The sequence below is a fragment of the Hemitrygon akajei genome, chromosome 10, assembly GCF_048418815.1.
Source record: "Hemitrygon akajei chromosome 10, sHemAka1.3, whole genome shotgun sequence".
Taxonomy (NCBI): Eukaryota; Metazoa; Chordata; class Chondrichthyes; order Myliobatiformes; family Dasyatidae; genus Hemitrygon; species Hemitrygon akajei.
In genome coordinates this window covers 11,647,370-11,665,057 of record NC_133133.1, presented here as the reverse complement: position 1 = coordinate 11,665,057, position 17,688 = coordinate 11,647,370, and the positions used below count along the sequence as shown (strand labels likewise).

The 17,688-nt window shown below is 44.4% G+C and overlaps 1 protein-coding gene across 5 annotated transcripts in view; it reads right to left on the bottom strand.

Annotated features, from left to right (window-relative positions):
• The window catches only part of fmr1 (fragile X messenger ribonucleoprotein 1), a 96,917-nt gene that overhangs the window by 46,766 nt on the left and 32,463 nt on the right, over positions 1-17,688 (bottom strand). For all 5 annotated transcript variants that reach the window (XM_073057775.1, XM_073057776.1, XM_073057778.1 and 2 more), the window contains 4 exons: positions 16,202-16,273; positions 5,340-5,488; positions 5,112-5,205; positions 4,893-5,009 (listed from right to left, as the gene is read on the bottom strand). In XM_073057775.1, the coding sequence (XP_072913876.1) occupies positions 4,893-5,009; positions 5,112-5,205; positions 5,340-5,488; positions 16,202-16,273 (432 nt within the window). The remainder of the gene's footprint in view (positions 1-4,892; positions 5,010-5,111; positions 5,206-5,339; positions 5,489-16,201; positions 16,274-17,688) is intronic.

Genomic DNA, 17,688 nt, shown 5'->3' with positions numbered 1-17,688 from the left:
CCAGCAGCTGTGCTTCATGTCTGCAAGCTTCACAGTGATTTGCTCCGCTAATATGATGAACTGACACCCGGGCTTTGGGTCTACTCTGGGGATTCAGATCTAAGGACTCAATATGGTTCAAAATGTTGTGCTTGCTTTTATTGTTTAAATGATTTGGGTTTTTTTTCTCTTTCTCTACACAGTGGATGTTACTGTTTGCAGTGCACCAGTCAGTGGAAAGATCCATGACACCAGAAGTAGGCACAAGGAACTGCCGTTAACAAAACAGACTTGTATTGTACATCATTTACTTTTATACAGGATACAAACTCTACTGCTCGGGAAGACGTACAGGGATATAAAGTTGTAAAAGAAGTGAGTTTTCACACTAAGGTTAAGCACTTTTTTTAGCGCAGTCAAATAAGTTAACAATATGGCCTACATAGGGCACCTTAGAGGACCAGTATTAGAATCAAAGACATAATGTGGCTATATTGAAGGTAAGTACTAGAAGTATTAGTCAAAAGGGCACCGCCATATACTGTTCTATGCCTTAAAGAATGAACCAGAAGTAGTTACAAAGTTTGCCCACTACAATAAACTTGCTCTTCTGGCACAACGAGGCTGCACCGCTGAATTACACTCATGTGACCAATTAACCTACTAATGCTTTCTTTGGAATGAGAGAGGAAACTACAGTACCAGGAGGAAACGCACAAAGTCAAGGGCATAAAGTCCATACAGACTGCAGCAGAATTGAACCCAGGTCACTGAAACTGTAATAGAGTTGTGTTAAAGGCTACATGAAAATGCGTCCAATCCATTCATTTCTGAATACTTTCATCCTTTAAAGACAGAGTAACAGTGAATTGGTGTTTTGAATATAGCTGCTGATGAGGCAAGCAACCCAGCTGTAGTGCTTGATATATAACTTGACAGTTCAACTGAAGTGTCACAAATACAATGCTACTTAGGTTTGCTTCTGTAACAAGATATTGGATCAGCACTGAGGCTCCATAATAAAAATTCCTTATTGTCCGCCACATCATCTTAAAGAGTCAAGTTAATTTTCACAGGACAAGCGCAAGAGAAACACTGTTTAGTTCTGCAACATTTCTGAATTCTCAGCAATGACTCTGAGGAAAGCCAACAGGGAGCCAGTCCAAATACTGGAAAGTTATGCTTTAAGTGGATTAAAAATCTTCTTTTATTATTTAATGCTTTCATTCACTTACTCTCAAGTTCAATTGTCATTCAACCTTATATGAATACAGCCAAACAAAACAGTGTGAATCTTGAGCCATAGTACCAACAGTTTTACAAAGCACAAGGTAAGATAACATATATAAGACAGCAGTAAAATACAGTCACACAAAAAACTAGTCCAAGTCCCTAAGTCCATGACTGTTGCAACAGTCTGCAGTCATACGTACACTCATATACGTATTGCACTTTACTGCTGCTGCAATAAAAGAAAAAAAATTGAGTGTTGATAACATTATTCTGATATGGGTCTCTATTGTAGTGAAGGAGAACAGGAGAGGGTAATCATGGTTGGGAAAAGTGGAAGGGAGGGGTGAGGGGGTGAGATTCTGGAATGATCAATAAACCAATTGTTTGGAATCAAGTAACACCCCTCGTCTCTTGGCACTCACTCTGCCACTTGTCCCATACCCCTTCCGCTGCGCCCCACCCTCGCCATTCCCAACATCCCTTTCCCCACCAGATTAACATACTCGCTCTCCACACTATGTTGACAAATAGTACAGTGCAAAAGTCTTAAACACATATATATAGCTAAGGTGCCTAAGACTTTTGTACTGTACTGTAGTTCCAGATACTCCGAGACTGTCTGAGAAAGAATAATACGAGGGGAATTATTTTCCCGATATTATTGGTATGCAAGGTTTCTCAAGTGCAATAGCACAGCAAGCAAAGTCAAGATCAAAAATTTGATGTTACTGGAACTTGTTTTAACCTATGCAAACAATTCTATTGATTCAGGACTGCCAAATGATCTGTTTTCAACTTCCAAGTATCACTTTGCATAGCAGAAAATTGAAATGAAACAAAGTTTAGTACATTTTTAAAACTAAATTTAACTCATTAAAAAAAACTATCTGCACATACTGTTTCTCTAAATTTTAATACTATAATACCTAAAGTAGGTGGGTCACTGAGAAAGCTTACATCACTACACCATAGGATTATGTTAGGGTCTCTCTTCCCACCATCACGGACATTTACACTACACGCTGCATCCGCAAAGCAAACAGCATTATGAAGGACCCCATGCACCCCTCATACAATCTCTTTTCCCTCCTGTCGTCTGGGAAAAGGCACCTAAGCATTCTGGCTCTCACAACCAAACTATGTAACAGTTTCTTCCCCCAAGCTATCAGACTCCTCAATACCCAGAGTCTGGACTGACATCTTGCCCTATTGTCCTGTTTATTATTTATTGTAATGCCTGCACTGTTTTGTGCACTTTATGCAGTCCTGGGTAGGTCTGTAGTCTAGTGTAACTGTTGTGTGTTTTTTTTCTCTGTGTTGTTTTTTTACGTAGTTCAGTCCAGTTTTTGTACTGTGTCATGTAACACCATGGTCCTGAAAAACGTTGTCTCATTTTTACTATGTACTGTACCAGCAGTTATGGTTGAAATGACAATAAAAGTGACTTGACTTAACTTGACTTACACATCTAAATAAAATATGGAAAGTAGATACGAGAGATTTTATAGATGCTAGAAATCCAGGGCAACGCACAGAATGTTAGAGGAAATCAGTAAGTCGAACAGCACCCATGGAGGAGAATGAATTGGGTCCTGATGGAACATCTTGGCCCTAAACATCAACTGTTTATTCCCCTGCATAGATGCCGCCTGACCTGCTGAGTTCCCCTAGCGTTCTGTGTGGGAAACAGATCTGTGGTTTATCTTAAGCTGGATTTAAAAAAAAATTTCAGCACTTAGGTGTGTCTTCAACTAAATATGAGAGATGCCCTACTTCCATTCAATTGTTTGAAAATGAAACTGATAGTATTGATGCTCTAAATGAAAGAGCTATGCATTATGTGAAAAATCACATATGCACATAATTGCTAATGCAGAACACAGAAAACAGTATCATACAATCCAGAAAAAGATGGAGTTGACCTAAGTATTGTTGAGAGCTTATGTCACAAGGATGTATTGCTGAGGGTTTACGAGGAATTGGTCAAATGGAACTAGAAGTAGTATGAGCAGTTTTGGGCACCTTATCTAAGAAAGGATATGCTGGCATTGGAGAGGGTCCAGAATGAAAGGATGAGAGGATGAGGAGCATTTGATGATTCTGGGCCTGTATTTGCTGCAGTTTAGAAGGAAGTGGGGGGGCGGGGAGAAGAGATCTCATTGGAAATGATCAAATATTGAAAATCCTAGATAGATCAGATGTCAAGAGGAGTTTAGGACCAGAGGGTACAACCTTGGAGTAGTAGGACGTCTCTTTAGAAGAGATGAGAAGGAATTTCTTTAGCCAGAGTGTGGTGAATCAGTGGAATTCATTGCCAGGGATGGCTGCAGAGGCCAAGTCATTTAGTCTATTTAAAGTGGATGCTGATCGTAAAGCCATCAAAGATTATGGAGCAACACACACAAAAAATGCTGGTGGAACACAGCAGGCCAGGCAGCATCTATAAGGAGAAGCACTGTCGACGTTTTGGGCCGAGACCCTTCGTCAAGACAATTATGGAGAGAAGACTGGTGAATGGGGTTGAAAGGGATAATAAATCAGCCATGAAAGAATGACAGAGCAGATTTGATGGGTTGAATGGTATAATTCTGCTCCTTTGTCTTATGGTAACATTATGTGTGAGATTCTATAATATTCCACCAGCTGCAGAGAATACATAAAAAGCAGTTTCATGCACAGGCATTTTGAATACAAAAAAAGAAAATAATAGAAAAGTGATTTAAAAAAGCACAAGTTGTTGCTGAAATAACATACCTTGAAATATAAACTGCTTCTAATGTGAACATTAAAAAAGCTTAAAAATGTCCTTACCAGAACAAGTTGAAATCTACCCATTTCCTTTGGTCACTATAATAAAAAGGTCATTTTATTGACACCTGTGCTGGATTTCGATGGACTGTCAGCACCATTATTTATAATGCAATTAAAAACTCATTTTGCTCGATTTCCTTTCTCAGCTCTAGATTCATCATTCAAACGTCCTAATATTGAGAACTGCGAGTGTGTGCCTGGTACAGTTTTGAAATACGAGGCTGAAGAACACTATTGTCCAAAAGCGATTTACTAATAGGTAGTTTATGAAAAACTGCAGAGATTTGTAGGCACAACTCAGCACATCACAGAAACAAGCCTCCCTTCAATGGACACTGTCAACACATCTACCTGCCTCAGTAAAGCAGCCAACATAATCTAAAACCCCACACAACCTGGATGTTCTCTCTTTTGCCTTCTTCCATCGGCAGAAGATACAGAAGACTGAAAGTATGTAACACCAGACTCCAGGACAGCTTCTACTCTGTTCTAGTAAAAGTATTAAATGGGTCCCTCACATGATAAGATGTACTTTCGACCTCACAGTCTTCCTTATGATCTTGCACCTAATTGCTTACCTGGACTGCACTTCCTCTATAGCTGCTACAACACTTCATTCTGCATTTTGTTATTGATATAAATTATTCTACCTCAATTAACTAGTGCAATGATTTGATCTGTATAAATAGTATGCAAGACAAACTTTTTGCAATATCTCAGTACATGTCACAATAATGAACCAATCAAACCATCCAATTCACAGCATAGTTTTTGTTTCTTATGTAGCTATGTTTCACAGTAAGATTTCCCTCCCATATTGGATTGCCAAAGAAAGTTGCACTTGGAGAAGCCGAACCATTTGAACATACCTCCAGCTGCTTGCTTGCTTCTTCATTCCTCAACATCAGAGTCAACTTTGTCCGAATACTTCTGAAATGCATATCACTCAGCATGCTCGCTCGCTTCGCCGTCATTTCATTGGTGGACTGGGGTTTTGCAAAGAATGCTGTGTTAGGATCAGGTTGCTACAACAAAACTTAACATTTAGTATATTATAAAAGCACCAACAGGGAAAGTGACACACATACCAAAACAACTAGTTGATTGCTTTCTGAATCAAAGTACACGCAGTAAGCACCAATAGCTTTTTTAAAATCCTTATGTGCAGATTCGTTGGCACATCTAGAAATACACAATTAGAAATGCTGAAGGACTACAGAATGCTTCAATGATTTTCTAACCAATGCAACAGAAAACATTTAATAGAATAGTCATGAAATTCTTGTTTAGCTTGTGATAAATTTACTTTTACTTACGCACGCCTCAGGTCATCAGGAACATCAAGTTTTATTTTGTGAAATGTGCTTTTTGTTGCAGGCTTATTGGGGTTGATAGGTCGCAGTCGTTCCACAGTGACTATTTCATTGAACGTTGCATCACAAACAGCATACTCTATAACATAAAACTGAAAAAATGTTTTTTGTAAGGAAAGAGATCTTTAAAATTTGCACTTTGCTTACACCAAGTACCAATATCACATTTTACAAACAAAATTTCTCATTAATACTGCAATTGCAATGGGAAGCTCTTTAGTGCTAAGCAAAGACCACTATTTTATGCTTTCAATGCACTTAGGATGTTTATCACCCAACCCAGATGCCCACAGTTCACAGTTCATAAAATGCTCGATATGAATTAATTTGGAACAATGTGGATATTTCATTCATGCTTTCTTCAAGAAGCAAATTTTAGATATTATAATTAACTGATCCAAATTCTAATTAAAAATTAGATCAAGTTGGACATCAGTTTCTAACTGTGTCCCCTTAGCAAACGTGGAAAGCAGCAGGCTTGTAAATTAATTTCCAGTGAATTGCCATTACTAATTAGCCACAATCACTAATATGTCCACTTGCATAGTAGTTTCTGTGATTGTATGTTGGTGAAAACTGAGACATTTTAAAGGAAGATGTTTCCTGCAAAAAGATCATAAGACAGCAAAGTAATGCAGGGGGTCACTTTTCTTTCTCTCTCATAGAGAAGGCATGGAAGCGGTTATACTTCATTAGGAGCTTGAGGTGATTTGCTATATCAAAGGCCAGCAAATTTTCATAGATGTTCCATGGACAGCATTCTGATTGGTTGCATCAAAGTTCAAATGTTCAAAGTACATTTATTGTCAATATATACTATATACAACCTTGAGATTCGCCTTCTTGCAGACAGCCACAAAACAAGGAAACACAATAGAACCCTTTTTAAAGAAACCCACACAACAAAAATTGTCAAACACCCAATGTGTGGGAAAAAAAGAACAAATTATGAAACAATTCACAGATGCAGAGCCCAATCAGCGATGAGGTGAGTAAAGCCTTATGGTTGCAGGGCAACAACTTCTCCCAAACCGGCTGGTGTGGGGTCCAAGACTCCTGCACCTCCCAAAGTAATTAGAAGGGGGGTGGCGAGACAGGGCAAAATAATGCTGGAGAGGTAGTAATCAGGGACAAGGAAACGGCAGACAAACTGACTAAATATTTTGCATCAGTCTTCACTGTGGAAGAAGACACTGCAGTATGCCGAAGGTTCAAGAGTATCTGGGGCGGGGGGAGGAGTGAGTGAAGTTGCCATTACTAGAGAGAAGGTGTTGAGACACCGAACAGTCTAAAGATAGATAAGTCACCTGGTCTACACTCCAGGGTTCTGAATGAGGTGGCTGAAGAGATTATTGGGGCATTAGTAATGATCTTTCAAGAATCATTAAATTCTGGTGGCATGAACAGAAAGGGGCAGAAGGAAGTAAATTACAAGCCAATAAGTCCGACCTCAGTGGTTGGGAAGCTGTTAGAAGTCGATTATTAAAAATGTTGTTTTAGGGTATTTGGAGGCACATGATAATAGGCCAGTCAGCAAACTTTCCTTAAGGGAAAATCTTGCCTAACATATCTGTTGGAATTTTTGAAGAAAAAGCAAGTAGGATAGACAAAGGAGAATTGGTGGATGTTGTGTACTTGGATTTTTAGAAGGTTTTTGACAAGATGCCAGACATGAAACTGCTTAACAAGCTACGAGCCCATGGTATTACAGGAAAGATACTAGCATGGAGAGCATTGGCTGATTGGCAGGAGGCAAAGAGTGAAATAAAAGGAGCCTTTTCTGGTTGGTTACCAGTGACTAGTGGTGTTCCACAGGGGTCTGTGTTGGGACCAGTACTTTTTACATAGAAACATAGAAAATAGGAGCAGGAGTAGGCCATTCGGCCCTTCGAGCCTGCACCGCCATTCAGTATGATCATGGCTGATCATCCAATTCAGAACCCTGTACCTGCTTTCTCTCCATATCCCCTGATCCCTTTAGCCACAAGGGCCATGTCTAACTTCCTCTTAAATATAGCCAATGAACCAGCCTCAACTGTTTCCTGAGCAGAGAATTCCACAGATTCACCACTCTCTGTATGAAGAAGTTTTTCCTCATCTCGGTCCTAAAAGGCTTCCCCTTTATCCTTAAACTGTGACCCCTCGTTCTGGACTTCTCCCACATCGGAAACAATCTTCCTGCATCTAGCCTGTCCAATCCCTTTAGAATTTTATACGATTCAATAAGATCCCCCCTCAATCTTCTAAATTCTAGTGAGTATAAGCCTAGTCGATCCAGTCTTTCTTCATATGAAAGTCCTGCCATCCCAGGAATCAATCTGGTGAACCTTTTTTGTACTCCCTCTATGGCAAGAATGTCTTTCCTCAGATTAGGGGACCAAAACTGCACACAATATTCTAGGTGCAGTCTCACCAAGGCCTTGTACAACTGCAGTAGAACCTCCCTGCTCCTATACTCAAATCCTTTTGCTATGAATGCCAACATACTATTTGCCTTTTTCACCGCCTACTGTACCTGCATGCCCACCTTCAATGACTGGTGTACAATGATACCCAGGTCTCGTTGCATCTCCCCTTTTCCTAATCGGCTACCATTCAGATAATAATCTGTTTTCCTGTTCTTGCAACCAAAGTGGATAACCTCACATTTATCCACATTAAATTGCATCTGCCATGAATTTGCTCACTCATCTAACCTATCCAAGTCACCCTGCATCCTCTTAGCATCCTCCTCACAGCTAACACCGCCGCCCAGCTTCGTGTCATCTGCAAACTTGGAGACGCTGCATTTAATTCCCTCGTCTAAATAATTAATATATATTGTAAACAACTGGGGTCCCAGCACTGAGCCTTGCGGTACCCCACTAGTCACTGCCTGCCATTCTGAAAAGGTCCCGTTTACTCCCACTCTTTGCTTCCTGTCTGCCAACCAATTCTCTATCCACATCAATACCATACCCCCAGTACCATGTGCTTTAAGTTTGTACACTGATCTTCTGTGTGGGACCTTGTCAAAAGCCTTTTGAAAATCTAAATATACCACATCCACTGGCTCTCCCCTATCCACTCTACTAGTTACATCTTCAAAAAATTCTATAAGATTCGTCAGACATGATTTTCCTTTCTCAAATCCATGCTGACTTTGTCCGATGATTTCACCTCTTTCCAAATGTGCTGTTATCACATCTTTGATAACCGACTCTAGCATTTTCCCCACCACCGATGTCAGACTCACCGGTCTATAATTCCCCGGTTTTTCCTCTCCCTCCTTTTTTTTTTTAAAAGTGGGGTTACATTAGCCACCCTCCAATCCTCAGGAACTAATCCAGAATCTAAGGAGTTTTGAAAAATTATCACTAATGCATCCACTATTTCTTGGGCTACTTCCTTAAGCACTCTGGGATGCAGACCATCTGGCCCTGGGGATTTATCTGCCTTTAATCCCTTCAATTTATCTAACACCACTTCCCTACTAACATGCATTTCCCTCAGTTCCTCCATCTCACTAGATCCTCGGTCCCTTACTACTTCCGGAAGATTATTTATGTCCCCCTTAGTGAAGACAGAACCAAAGTAGTTATTCATCTGCCATGTCTTTGTTCAGTATGATCAATTCACCTGTTTCTGACTGTAAGGGACCTACATTTGTCTTGACCAATCTTTTTCTTTTCACATATCTATAAAGTCACCCATTATAACTACTGTTCCTTTATTGCAAGCATTTCTAATTTCCTGTTTAATGCCATCCCCAACCTCACTACTACTGTTAGGTGGCCTGCACACAACTCCCACCAGCGTTTTCTGCCCCTTAGTGTTTATGCAGCTCTACCCATATCTATTCCACATCCTCCAGGCTAATGTCCTTCCTTTCTATTGTGTTAATCTCCTCTCTAACCAGCAATGCTACCCCACCTCCTTTTCTTTCCTGTCTATCCCTCCTGAATATTGAATATCCCTGGATGTTGAGCTCCCTTCCTTGGTCACCCTGGAGCCATGTCTTTGTAATCCCAACTATATCATATTTTTATATAACTATATTATATTTTTTACATTATACGTGAATGACTTGGATGATGGAATTGATAGCTTTGTTGAAAGGTTTCCAGGTGATATGAAGAAAAGTGGAGGGGTAGGTAGTTTTGAGGAAGTAGGCTACAGAAGGACTTTGACAGATTCCAAGAATGGGCAAAGAAATGGCAGATGGAAAACAATGTCAGGAAGTGTATCATACACTTTGGTAGAAGAAAAGAAAGGCTGAACAATTTTCTAAATGGAGAGAAAATTTAATTAAAAAACTGACATGCAAAGGTACTTGGGAGTCCTTTTGCAGGATTCCCTAAAAAATAAATTGCAGGTTTGAATCTGTGGTGAGGAAGGTAAAAGCAACATTAGCATTCACTTCAAGATGACTAGAATATAAAAGCAAGGATGCAATGTTGAAACTTTATAAAGTTGTGAGGTGAGGCCTCAATTGCGAGTATTGTGAGCAGTTTTGGGACCCTTATCTTAGAAAGGATGTACCCCCACCTTTACAAAGGTAGAGCGTTCCTATGAAATCTTTCTTAAGCCAAAAATGGCGTAAAGCGAAGAACCATTAATTTATATGGGAAAATTTTTCGTAAAGGCGGAAGTCTTGTAAAGTGGGGGACACCTGTACTGAATCTGGAGAGGATTCAAAGGAAATTCCAGAAAATGATAAAGCCATTGAATGGCTTGTCATATGAAGAGCGTTTGATGGCTCTGGGCCTGTATTCATTAAAATTCAGATGTATGAGGGGTGATCTCATTGAAACCCATTGAATGGCGAAAGGCCACTTCTTGATATATTATACTTCAATGATTTGGATGAAGGAATTGATAGCTTTGTGAATCAATAAATTTGCAGGTGATATGAACATAAGTGGAGGGCCAGGTAGTTTTGAGGAAGTGGAGAGCCCACAGAAGGACTTAGACAGATTAGGAGAATGGGCAAAGAAGTAGCAGATGAAATACAGTGTCAGTAAGTATACAGTCATGCACTTTGGTAGAGAAAATAAAAACATTGAATATTTTCTGAATGGAGAAAAAATTCAAAAACCTGAGGTGCAAAGGGACTTGTAAGTCTTCACACAGGATTTCTCAAAGTGTGGCGACCCAATTACTAGCACACTCGAACCGGCTGACAATTAGCCAGAGCCAGAGACAAGGATACATAGCCTCAGGGAGTTTCTCTCCAAGTATCGAGTGGGGGGGAGACAGGCTTTTAAGCAAGACTGTGTTTGTGAAATAAACTTATTCCGTGGTTGCAGTTTACCGACTCCGTGTCGTAATTTCAGCGCTGCGCGTAGCCCGCCGCTACATTGGTGACCCCGACGGTCCAACCGTTTTTTTGGACCGGAGATGGCAGACGCTGCGTTTGTTAACGCGGTTTCCTTGAAGCTGCCAAGCTTCTGGACGCTACAACCTCACCTATGGTTTCAGCAAGCAGAAGCCCAATTCCATGTTCGGCAAATAACCTCAGAGGACACCCGTTACTACTACGTGGTGAGCTCCCTCGACCAGGACACAACGGCCCAGGTCGCAGAGTTCGTACAGTCTCCCCCGGCAGACGGCAAGTACACAGAATTCAAAGCCCTGCTCATAAGGACTTTCAGGCTCTCCCGCCGCGAGCAAGCTGCCCGCTTACTGCACCTGGATGGCTTGGGAGACAGGCCTCCATCGGCTTTGATGAATGAGATGTTGTCTCTGGCCGACGGACACACACCCTGTCTCATGTTTGAGCAGGCATTCCTGGAGCAGCTGCCCGAGGACATACGCCTGCTGCTGTCCGAAGCGGATTTCAGCGACCCCCGGAAGGTGGCAGCCCGGGCGGACGCGCTGTGGAACGCCAAGAAGGTGAGTGGGGCGTCCATCGCACAGATCACCCGGCCATGCTCCCAGCAGCAAACCAGTCCAGGCCCGGCCGCAGAGCCCGCTAAACCCAGAGGCCGGGGTGTGGAGCCAAACGAACACTGGTGTTTCTACCACCAGCGGTGGGGCGCAGATGCCCGCCGCTGTCGCCCGCCCTGCCAGTTCCACGGGAAACGCCAGGGTCAGCCGTCGCTGATGGCTACGACGGCTGGCCTTCGGGATAGCCTCCTGTATGTCTGGGACAAACAGTCGGGACGCCAGTTTTTGGTCGACACCGGTGCCGAGATCAGCGTCTTACCTCCGACGAGTTACGACACCCGCAGCAGGGCGCCGGGTCCCCCCCTACGGGCCGCGAACGGCAGCACCATAAGGACTTATGGCACCCGTCCGGTGCAGCTACGGCTCGACTCCAGCAAGTTTACGTGGGACTTCACACTGGCCGCCGTAGCCCAACCGCTTCTGGGTGCGGATTTCTTGCGGGCTCACAGCCTACTGGTCGACCTGCCCAGGAAGAGACTGGTTCACGCCGAGACCTTTCAGACATTCCCCCTGGGTGCAGCCCAGTTGCCAGCCCCTCACCTCGGTTCCATCACGCTGTCCGGCAACGACTTCACCAGGGTCCTGGCAGATTTCCCATCGGTTCTGGCACCACAGTTCACGGCAGTCATGCCCCGACACGGTGTACAGCACCACATCCTGACCCAGGGACCACCCCTCCATGCCCGCGCTCGGCGGCTTCCCCCGGACAAGCTCCGACTGGCGAAGGAGGAGTTTACGCGGATGGAGGAATTGGGGATAATTCGGCGGTCCGACAGCCCATGGGCCTCCCCCCTGCACATGGTGCCCAAGGCGACAGGGGGCTGGAGACCATGCGGCAACTACCGCAGGCTGAACGAGGCTACAACACCGGACCGCTACCCTGTGCCGCACATTCAGGACTTTGCAGCCAACCTGCACGGCGCGCAGATCTTCTCCAAGGTAGACCTAATCCGCGGATACCATCAAATCCCGATGCATCCAGACGACATCCCCAAAACGGCTCTCATCACCCCGTTCGGCCTTTTCGAGTTCCTCCGCATGCCGTTCGGCCTGAAGAATGCCGCACAGACGTTCCAGCGGTTGATGGACGCGGTGGGACGCGACCTGGACTTCGCATTCATCTATTTGGACGACATCCTCATAGCCAGCAGCAGTCGTCAGGAGCATCTGTCCCACCTCCGACAGCTCTTTGCCCGGCTGAGTGACTACGGTCTAACGATCAACCTGGCCAAATGCCAGTTCGGGCTCGACACCATTGACTTCCTGGGCCACAGGATTACTAAAGACGGGGCAACCCCTCTGCCCGCTAAGGTAGATGCGGTCCGTCATTTCCCCCGACCCACCACGGTCAAAGGCCTCCAGGAATTCGTAGGTATGGTCAATTTCTACCACCGCTTCCTCCCTTCAGCTGCCCGGATCATGCGCCCCCTGTTCGCCTTGCTGTCCGGTCCGGGCAAGGACATTACCTGGGACGAGGTGTCCACCGCCACTTTCATTCAAACGAAGGATGCCTTGGCGAATGCCACGATGCTAGTGCACCCCAGAATGGACGTCCCTACCGCCCTCACGGTGGACGCCTCTAACACGGCAGTCGGTGGGGTACTGGAGCAGCTCATCGCGGGCCGCTGGCAACCCCTGGCGTTTTTCAGCAAACACCTGCGGCCACCCGAGCTCAAGTACAGTGCTTTCGACCAGGAGCTGTTGGCGCTATACCTGGCAATCCGGCATTTCAGGTACTTCTTAGAAGGTAGGCCCTTCACCGCATTCACGGACCACAAACCGCTTACCTTTACATTCACAAAGGTGTCCGATCCCTGGTCGTCCCGCCAGCAGCGCCATCTGTCCTACATCTCTGAATACACGACGGACGTCCGGCACGTCTCGGGTAAGGACAATGTCGTGGCGGATGCGCTCTCTCGCCCTAACATTCACGCCCTTTCCCAAGGGGTAGACTTTGAGGCACTGGCTGAGGCACAGTTGGCAGATGAGGAGATCCCGTGTTACAGAACCGCAGTCTCCGGTTTGCAGCTCCAGGACCTCCCCGTAGGCCCAGGTGAGAGGACCCTACTCTGTGACGTCGCCACCGGCCAGCCCCGTCCCGTCGTCCCGGAACCTTGGCGACGACGCGTGTTCGACTCCATTCATAACTTGGCCCACCCCTCCATCCGCACTACCGTCCGGATGGTCTCCAGCAGGTTCGTTTGGCACGGACTCCGCAAGCAGGTCCGTGACTGGGCCAGAACGTGCCTGCACTGCCAGACGGCCAAGGTGCAGCGACACACCAAGGCCCCGCCGCAGCGGTTCCACCCCACCCACCGGCGTTTCGACCACATTCATGTGGATATCGTGGGCCCCCTGCCTGTGTCACGCGGGGCGCGGCACCTCCTGACTATCGTGGACAGGTTCACAAGATGGCCAGAGGCGGTCCCGCTCATCGACACCACCTCCGAATCTTGCGCCCGGGCGCTGATCGCCACCTGGGTGTCCCGCTTTGGTGTCCCGGCCCACATTACCTCCGACAGAGGCGCCCAGTTCACCTCCAGCCTCTGGTCAGCGATGGCCAACCTGTTGGGGACTCAGCTGCACCACACCACTGCCTACCACCCACAGTCGAACGGACTGGTGGAGCGTTTCCACCGCCACCTGAAGTCGGCTCTCATGGCCCGCCTGCGAGGAGCTAACTGGGCGGCCGAGCTTCCCTGGGTCCTGCTCGGCGTCCGCACGGCGCCCAAAGACGATCTGCACGCTTCGTCGGCCGAGTTGGTGTACGGCGCGCCCCTGGTCGTTCCCGGGGAGTTCATACCAGCCCCAAGGGGGCGAGAGGAAGAACCCGCAGCGGTCCTGGGCAGACTACGCGAGAGACTCGGTGCCCTGGCCCCCATGCCCACTTCGCAGCATGGGCAGCACCCGACCTGCGTACCCAAAGATCTGCAGAACTGTAAGTTTGTGTTTGTACGCCGGGGCGGGCATCGGCCACCGCTGCAACGGCCCTACGAGGGGCCGTTTACGGTGATCAGAAACGACGGGTCCACGTTCGTGCTGGACGTTGGGGGGAGAGAGGAGGTTTTCACGGTGGACCGACTCAAACCGGCCCACGTGGACGGCGCAACCGGTCGAGTTTCCGGCACCGCGGCGCGGAGGCCGACCTCCCAAACAGGTCCCGGCCCAGACTGTGGACATTGGGGGGTGTACCGCCGGTTCTGGGGGGGGGTTATGTGGCGACCCAATTACTAGCACACTCGAACCGGCTGACAATTAGCCAGAGCCAGAGACAAAGATACATAGCCTCAGGGAGTTTCTCTCCAAGTATCGAGTGGGGGGAGACAGGCTTTTAAGCAAGACTGTGTTTGTGAAATAAACTTATTCCGTGGTTGCAGTTTACCGACTCCGTGTCGTAATTTCAGCGCTGCGCGTAGCCCGCCGCTACAAAAGGTTAATTTGCAGGTTGAGTCTGTCCTGAGGACGGCAAATGCAATCTTAGCATTCATCTCAAGAGGATTAGAATATAAAAGCAAGGATGTATTTTTCAGGTATTGTTAAGGCATCATAAAGCACTGGTGAGGTTTCATTTGGAGTATTGTGAGCAGTTTTGAGCCTCTTATCTAAGATGGATGTGCTGACATTGGGAGAGGGTTCAAAGAAGGTTCATGAGAATGATTCTGAGATCGAAAGGCTTATCATACCAGGAGTGTTTGATGGCTCTGGGCCTGTACTAACTGGAATTCAGAGAATAAGGGGGGGAATCACATAGAAACCTATTGAATGTTGAAAGGCCTCGAGAGTAGATTTGGAGAGGATGTTTCCGAAGGTGGGGGAGTCTAAGACCAGAGAACGCAGCCTCAAAATACAGGGACATCCATTTAGAATGCAGATTAGGAGGGACACCTGTTTGTTCTCCGCTCCCATCTTTGATTTTAATCTTGTTTGCGCTTTAACTGCTGCGGAGAAATAGAGCTGATCATTAGTTCGTGTTCCGCCATCCAGCATCAACGCAGCATACAGCCCCAGCAATGACCTCACCCACCATATCTGGTCTTGAGAGTGTAGTTTGCTGAATCCACCAGGAGATTGCAAAAGTACCAGATTATTTAGTCAACTCATAGGTCCACTCTTAAAAGGGAAATTATAGGCTGCAATCAATCAGTTCTGAAAAAACATATCTAGAAGCAGAAGCGTATCTAGTAGTTTTGTGAGCTGTCTGCAACATCACAGCTGGTGCCATCTTCTTATGCTGCTTGGTACTGAGGCTCCATTGCATAGAATAGGAAAAAGATGAGTGTGTTGTAAATTCAGACAGTTCTATGACAGGCACTAATCTCTCCATCATTGAAAATATCTTCAAAAGGCCAGGCCTCAAGAAGGGGGCATCCATCACAAGAACCCCCCACACTCTTATTACAATCATCAGAGATGAGGTACGGGAACTTGAAGATGCACACTGAACATTTTAGGACCAGCTTCTCTGCCATCAGTTTTCTGAACGGTCCTTGAATCCATGACAATTACCACCATTATTTTGCTCTCTTTCTGCACTATTGAACTTTCTATTTCTTAATGTAAATTACAGTAACTTTATGTATTTAGTGTACTGCTGCCACAAAACAAATTTGAATCAACTTATATCAGTGATAATAAACCCGATTCTGATTCTGTACACTTGATTTCATTACATGATACTATGCCAAATGTGTAGGATGAGAACAGGTTTATTTAAAATAGGAATAAGTAACTTAGAATATGCAAATCTGCAGATAATTTATGATGCAGTATCATCAAATAATGCTGCAATCTGTAAAAAAAAACTCAACACTGACCAGTAACATTAATGTATTATCCATCAAAATGGAACTTGGAATTTTATATGCAAAATAGCTTACCTCACCCTTCATCATTCTAACTTTGGCCAACCACCAGCCACAAGGTTCTTTCTCATTTGCTCGAGAATAGACCTAGGAAAATTTAAAAAATACTACTTTTAGATAGAAAAGTTCAGCAAAACACAAACAAATGTAAAAAATACACTCACTGGCCACTTTATTAGATACACCTGTTCATGAATGCAAATACCTAATCAGCCAATTATGAGGCATTAACTCAATGCAGAAAAGCATGCAGACATGGTCAAGAGGTTCTGTTGTTGTTCAGACCAATCATCAAAATTGGGAGAAATGCAATCTAAGTGACTTTGATCATGGAATAATTGTTGATGGTTTGAGTATCTCAGAAGTCTTCTGGGATCTCTGGAGTTTACTGAGAATGGTGCGGGAAAAAAAACCATCCAGAGTGTGGTACTTCTGTGGGCAAAAATGAAGTTAGAGGAAAATGGCCAGACTAGTTCGAACTGATAGAAAGGCGACAGCAATTAAAATAACCATGCATTACAATAGTGATGTGCAGAACAGCTACTCTGAATGCACAGCATGGCAAATCTTGAAGTGAATGATCACAAACATACACTCAGTGGTCAATTTATGAGGTATAGAAAATACTGAATAGTGACCACTGAGTGTATGATTTATTTATTTTATTTTGCAGTTTTGTAGTGAATGGAAATAAAACATTCTGCAGATGGATGCCTTTCTTTAAATATAGTTCAACTGCCCTATTCATTTGCATAGATCTACATTCTGCATATTCAATGGGTATTTACTACCAACACCATAAATATATAACCATTAGACTTTTACAAGCATGTAAGTAGTCTTAAATACTGATAAAATGTTACATGATTACAGTTACCAGTTTAATGTAATTAAGCACACATCTATTTTTCAGTTTGTTAGATGATTCTGGAATGTTTAAATATTCATTTGGATGCAATCCAGGTACCCAGGGTAGCATAATTTAGGTACTGAAATAGTAACTCAACAGCTGCAAATTAAAATTCAAAGGTGTGTAACATAGCTAAAAAAAAAGCTACAAATCAAGTAGTTTTAAAAGAAAGATTTACACGGCTATGGGAAAACAACTGATTGGTGAGACTAAGCTGAAAAAGGTACAATGTGTCAACTGATCTCCTTCTGTGCTGACTGACTCCATGAATTAGCAATGGGAAAATGTCAACACAAGCTATTTTGTTCTTTTACAAACTCAACAGATTTAACTAAGTTCTTCAAAGAAAGAGAATGTGCCATAAGTGATATACTGGACTAGTTTTCCACAATCACAAATAGAGCTGATGTAGAACAAATTTTCAATGGTATGGTAGCAATTCTATGGAAGTTAAGACATTTGTCCACATAGCAAGAGCTTTATCCCTAGACCAACCTGCAAACTGAAGATACTGAATATAAAGTCCTTACCAAAGAAAACAAACAATCTTATCCAGTATTTGTAAAAGATCCTGAAGAAGGCTCTTGGCCCG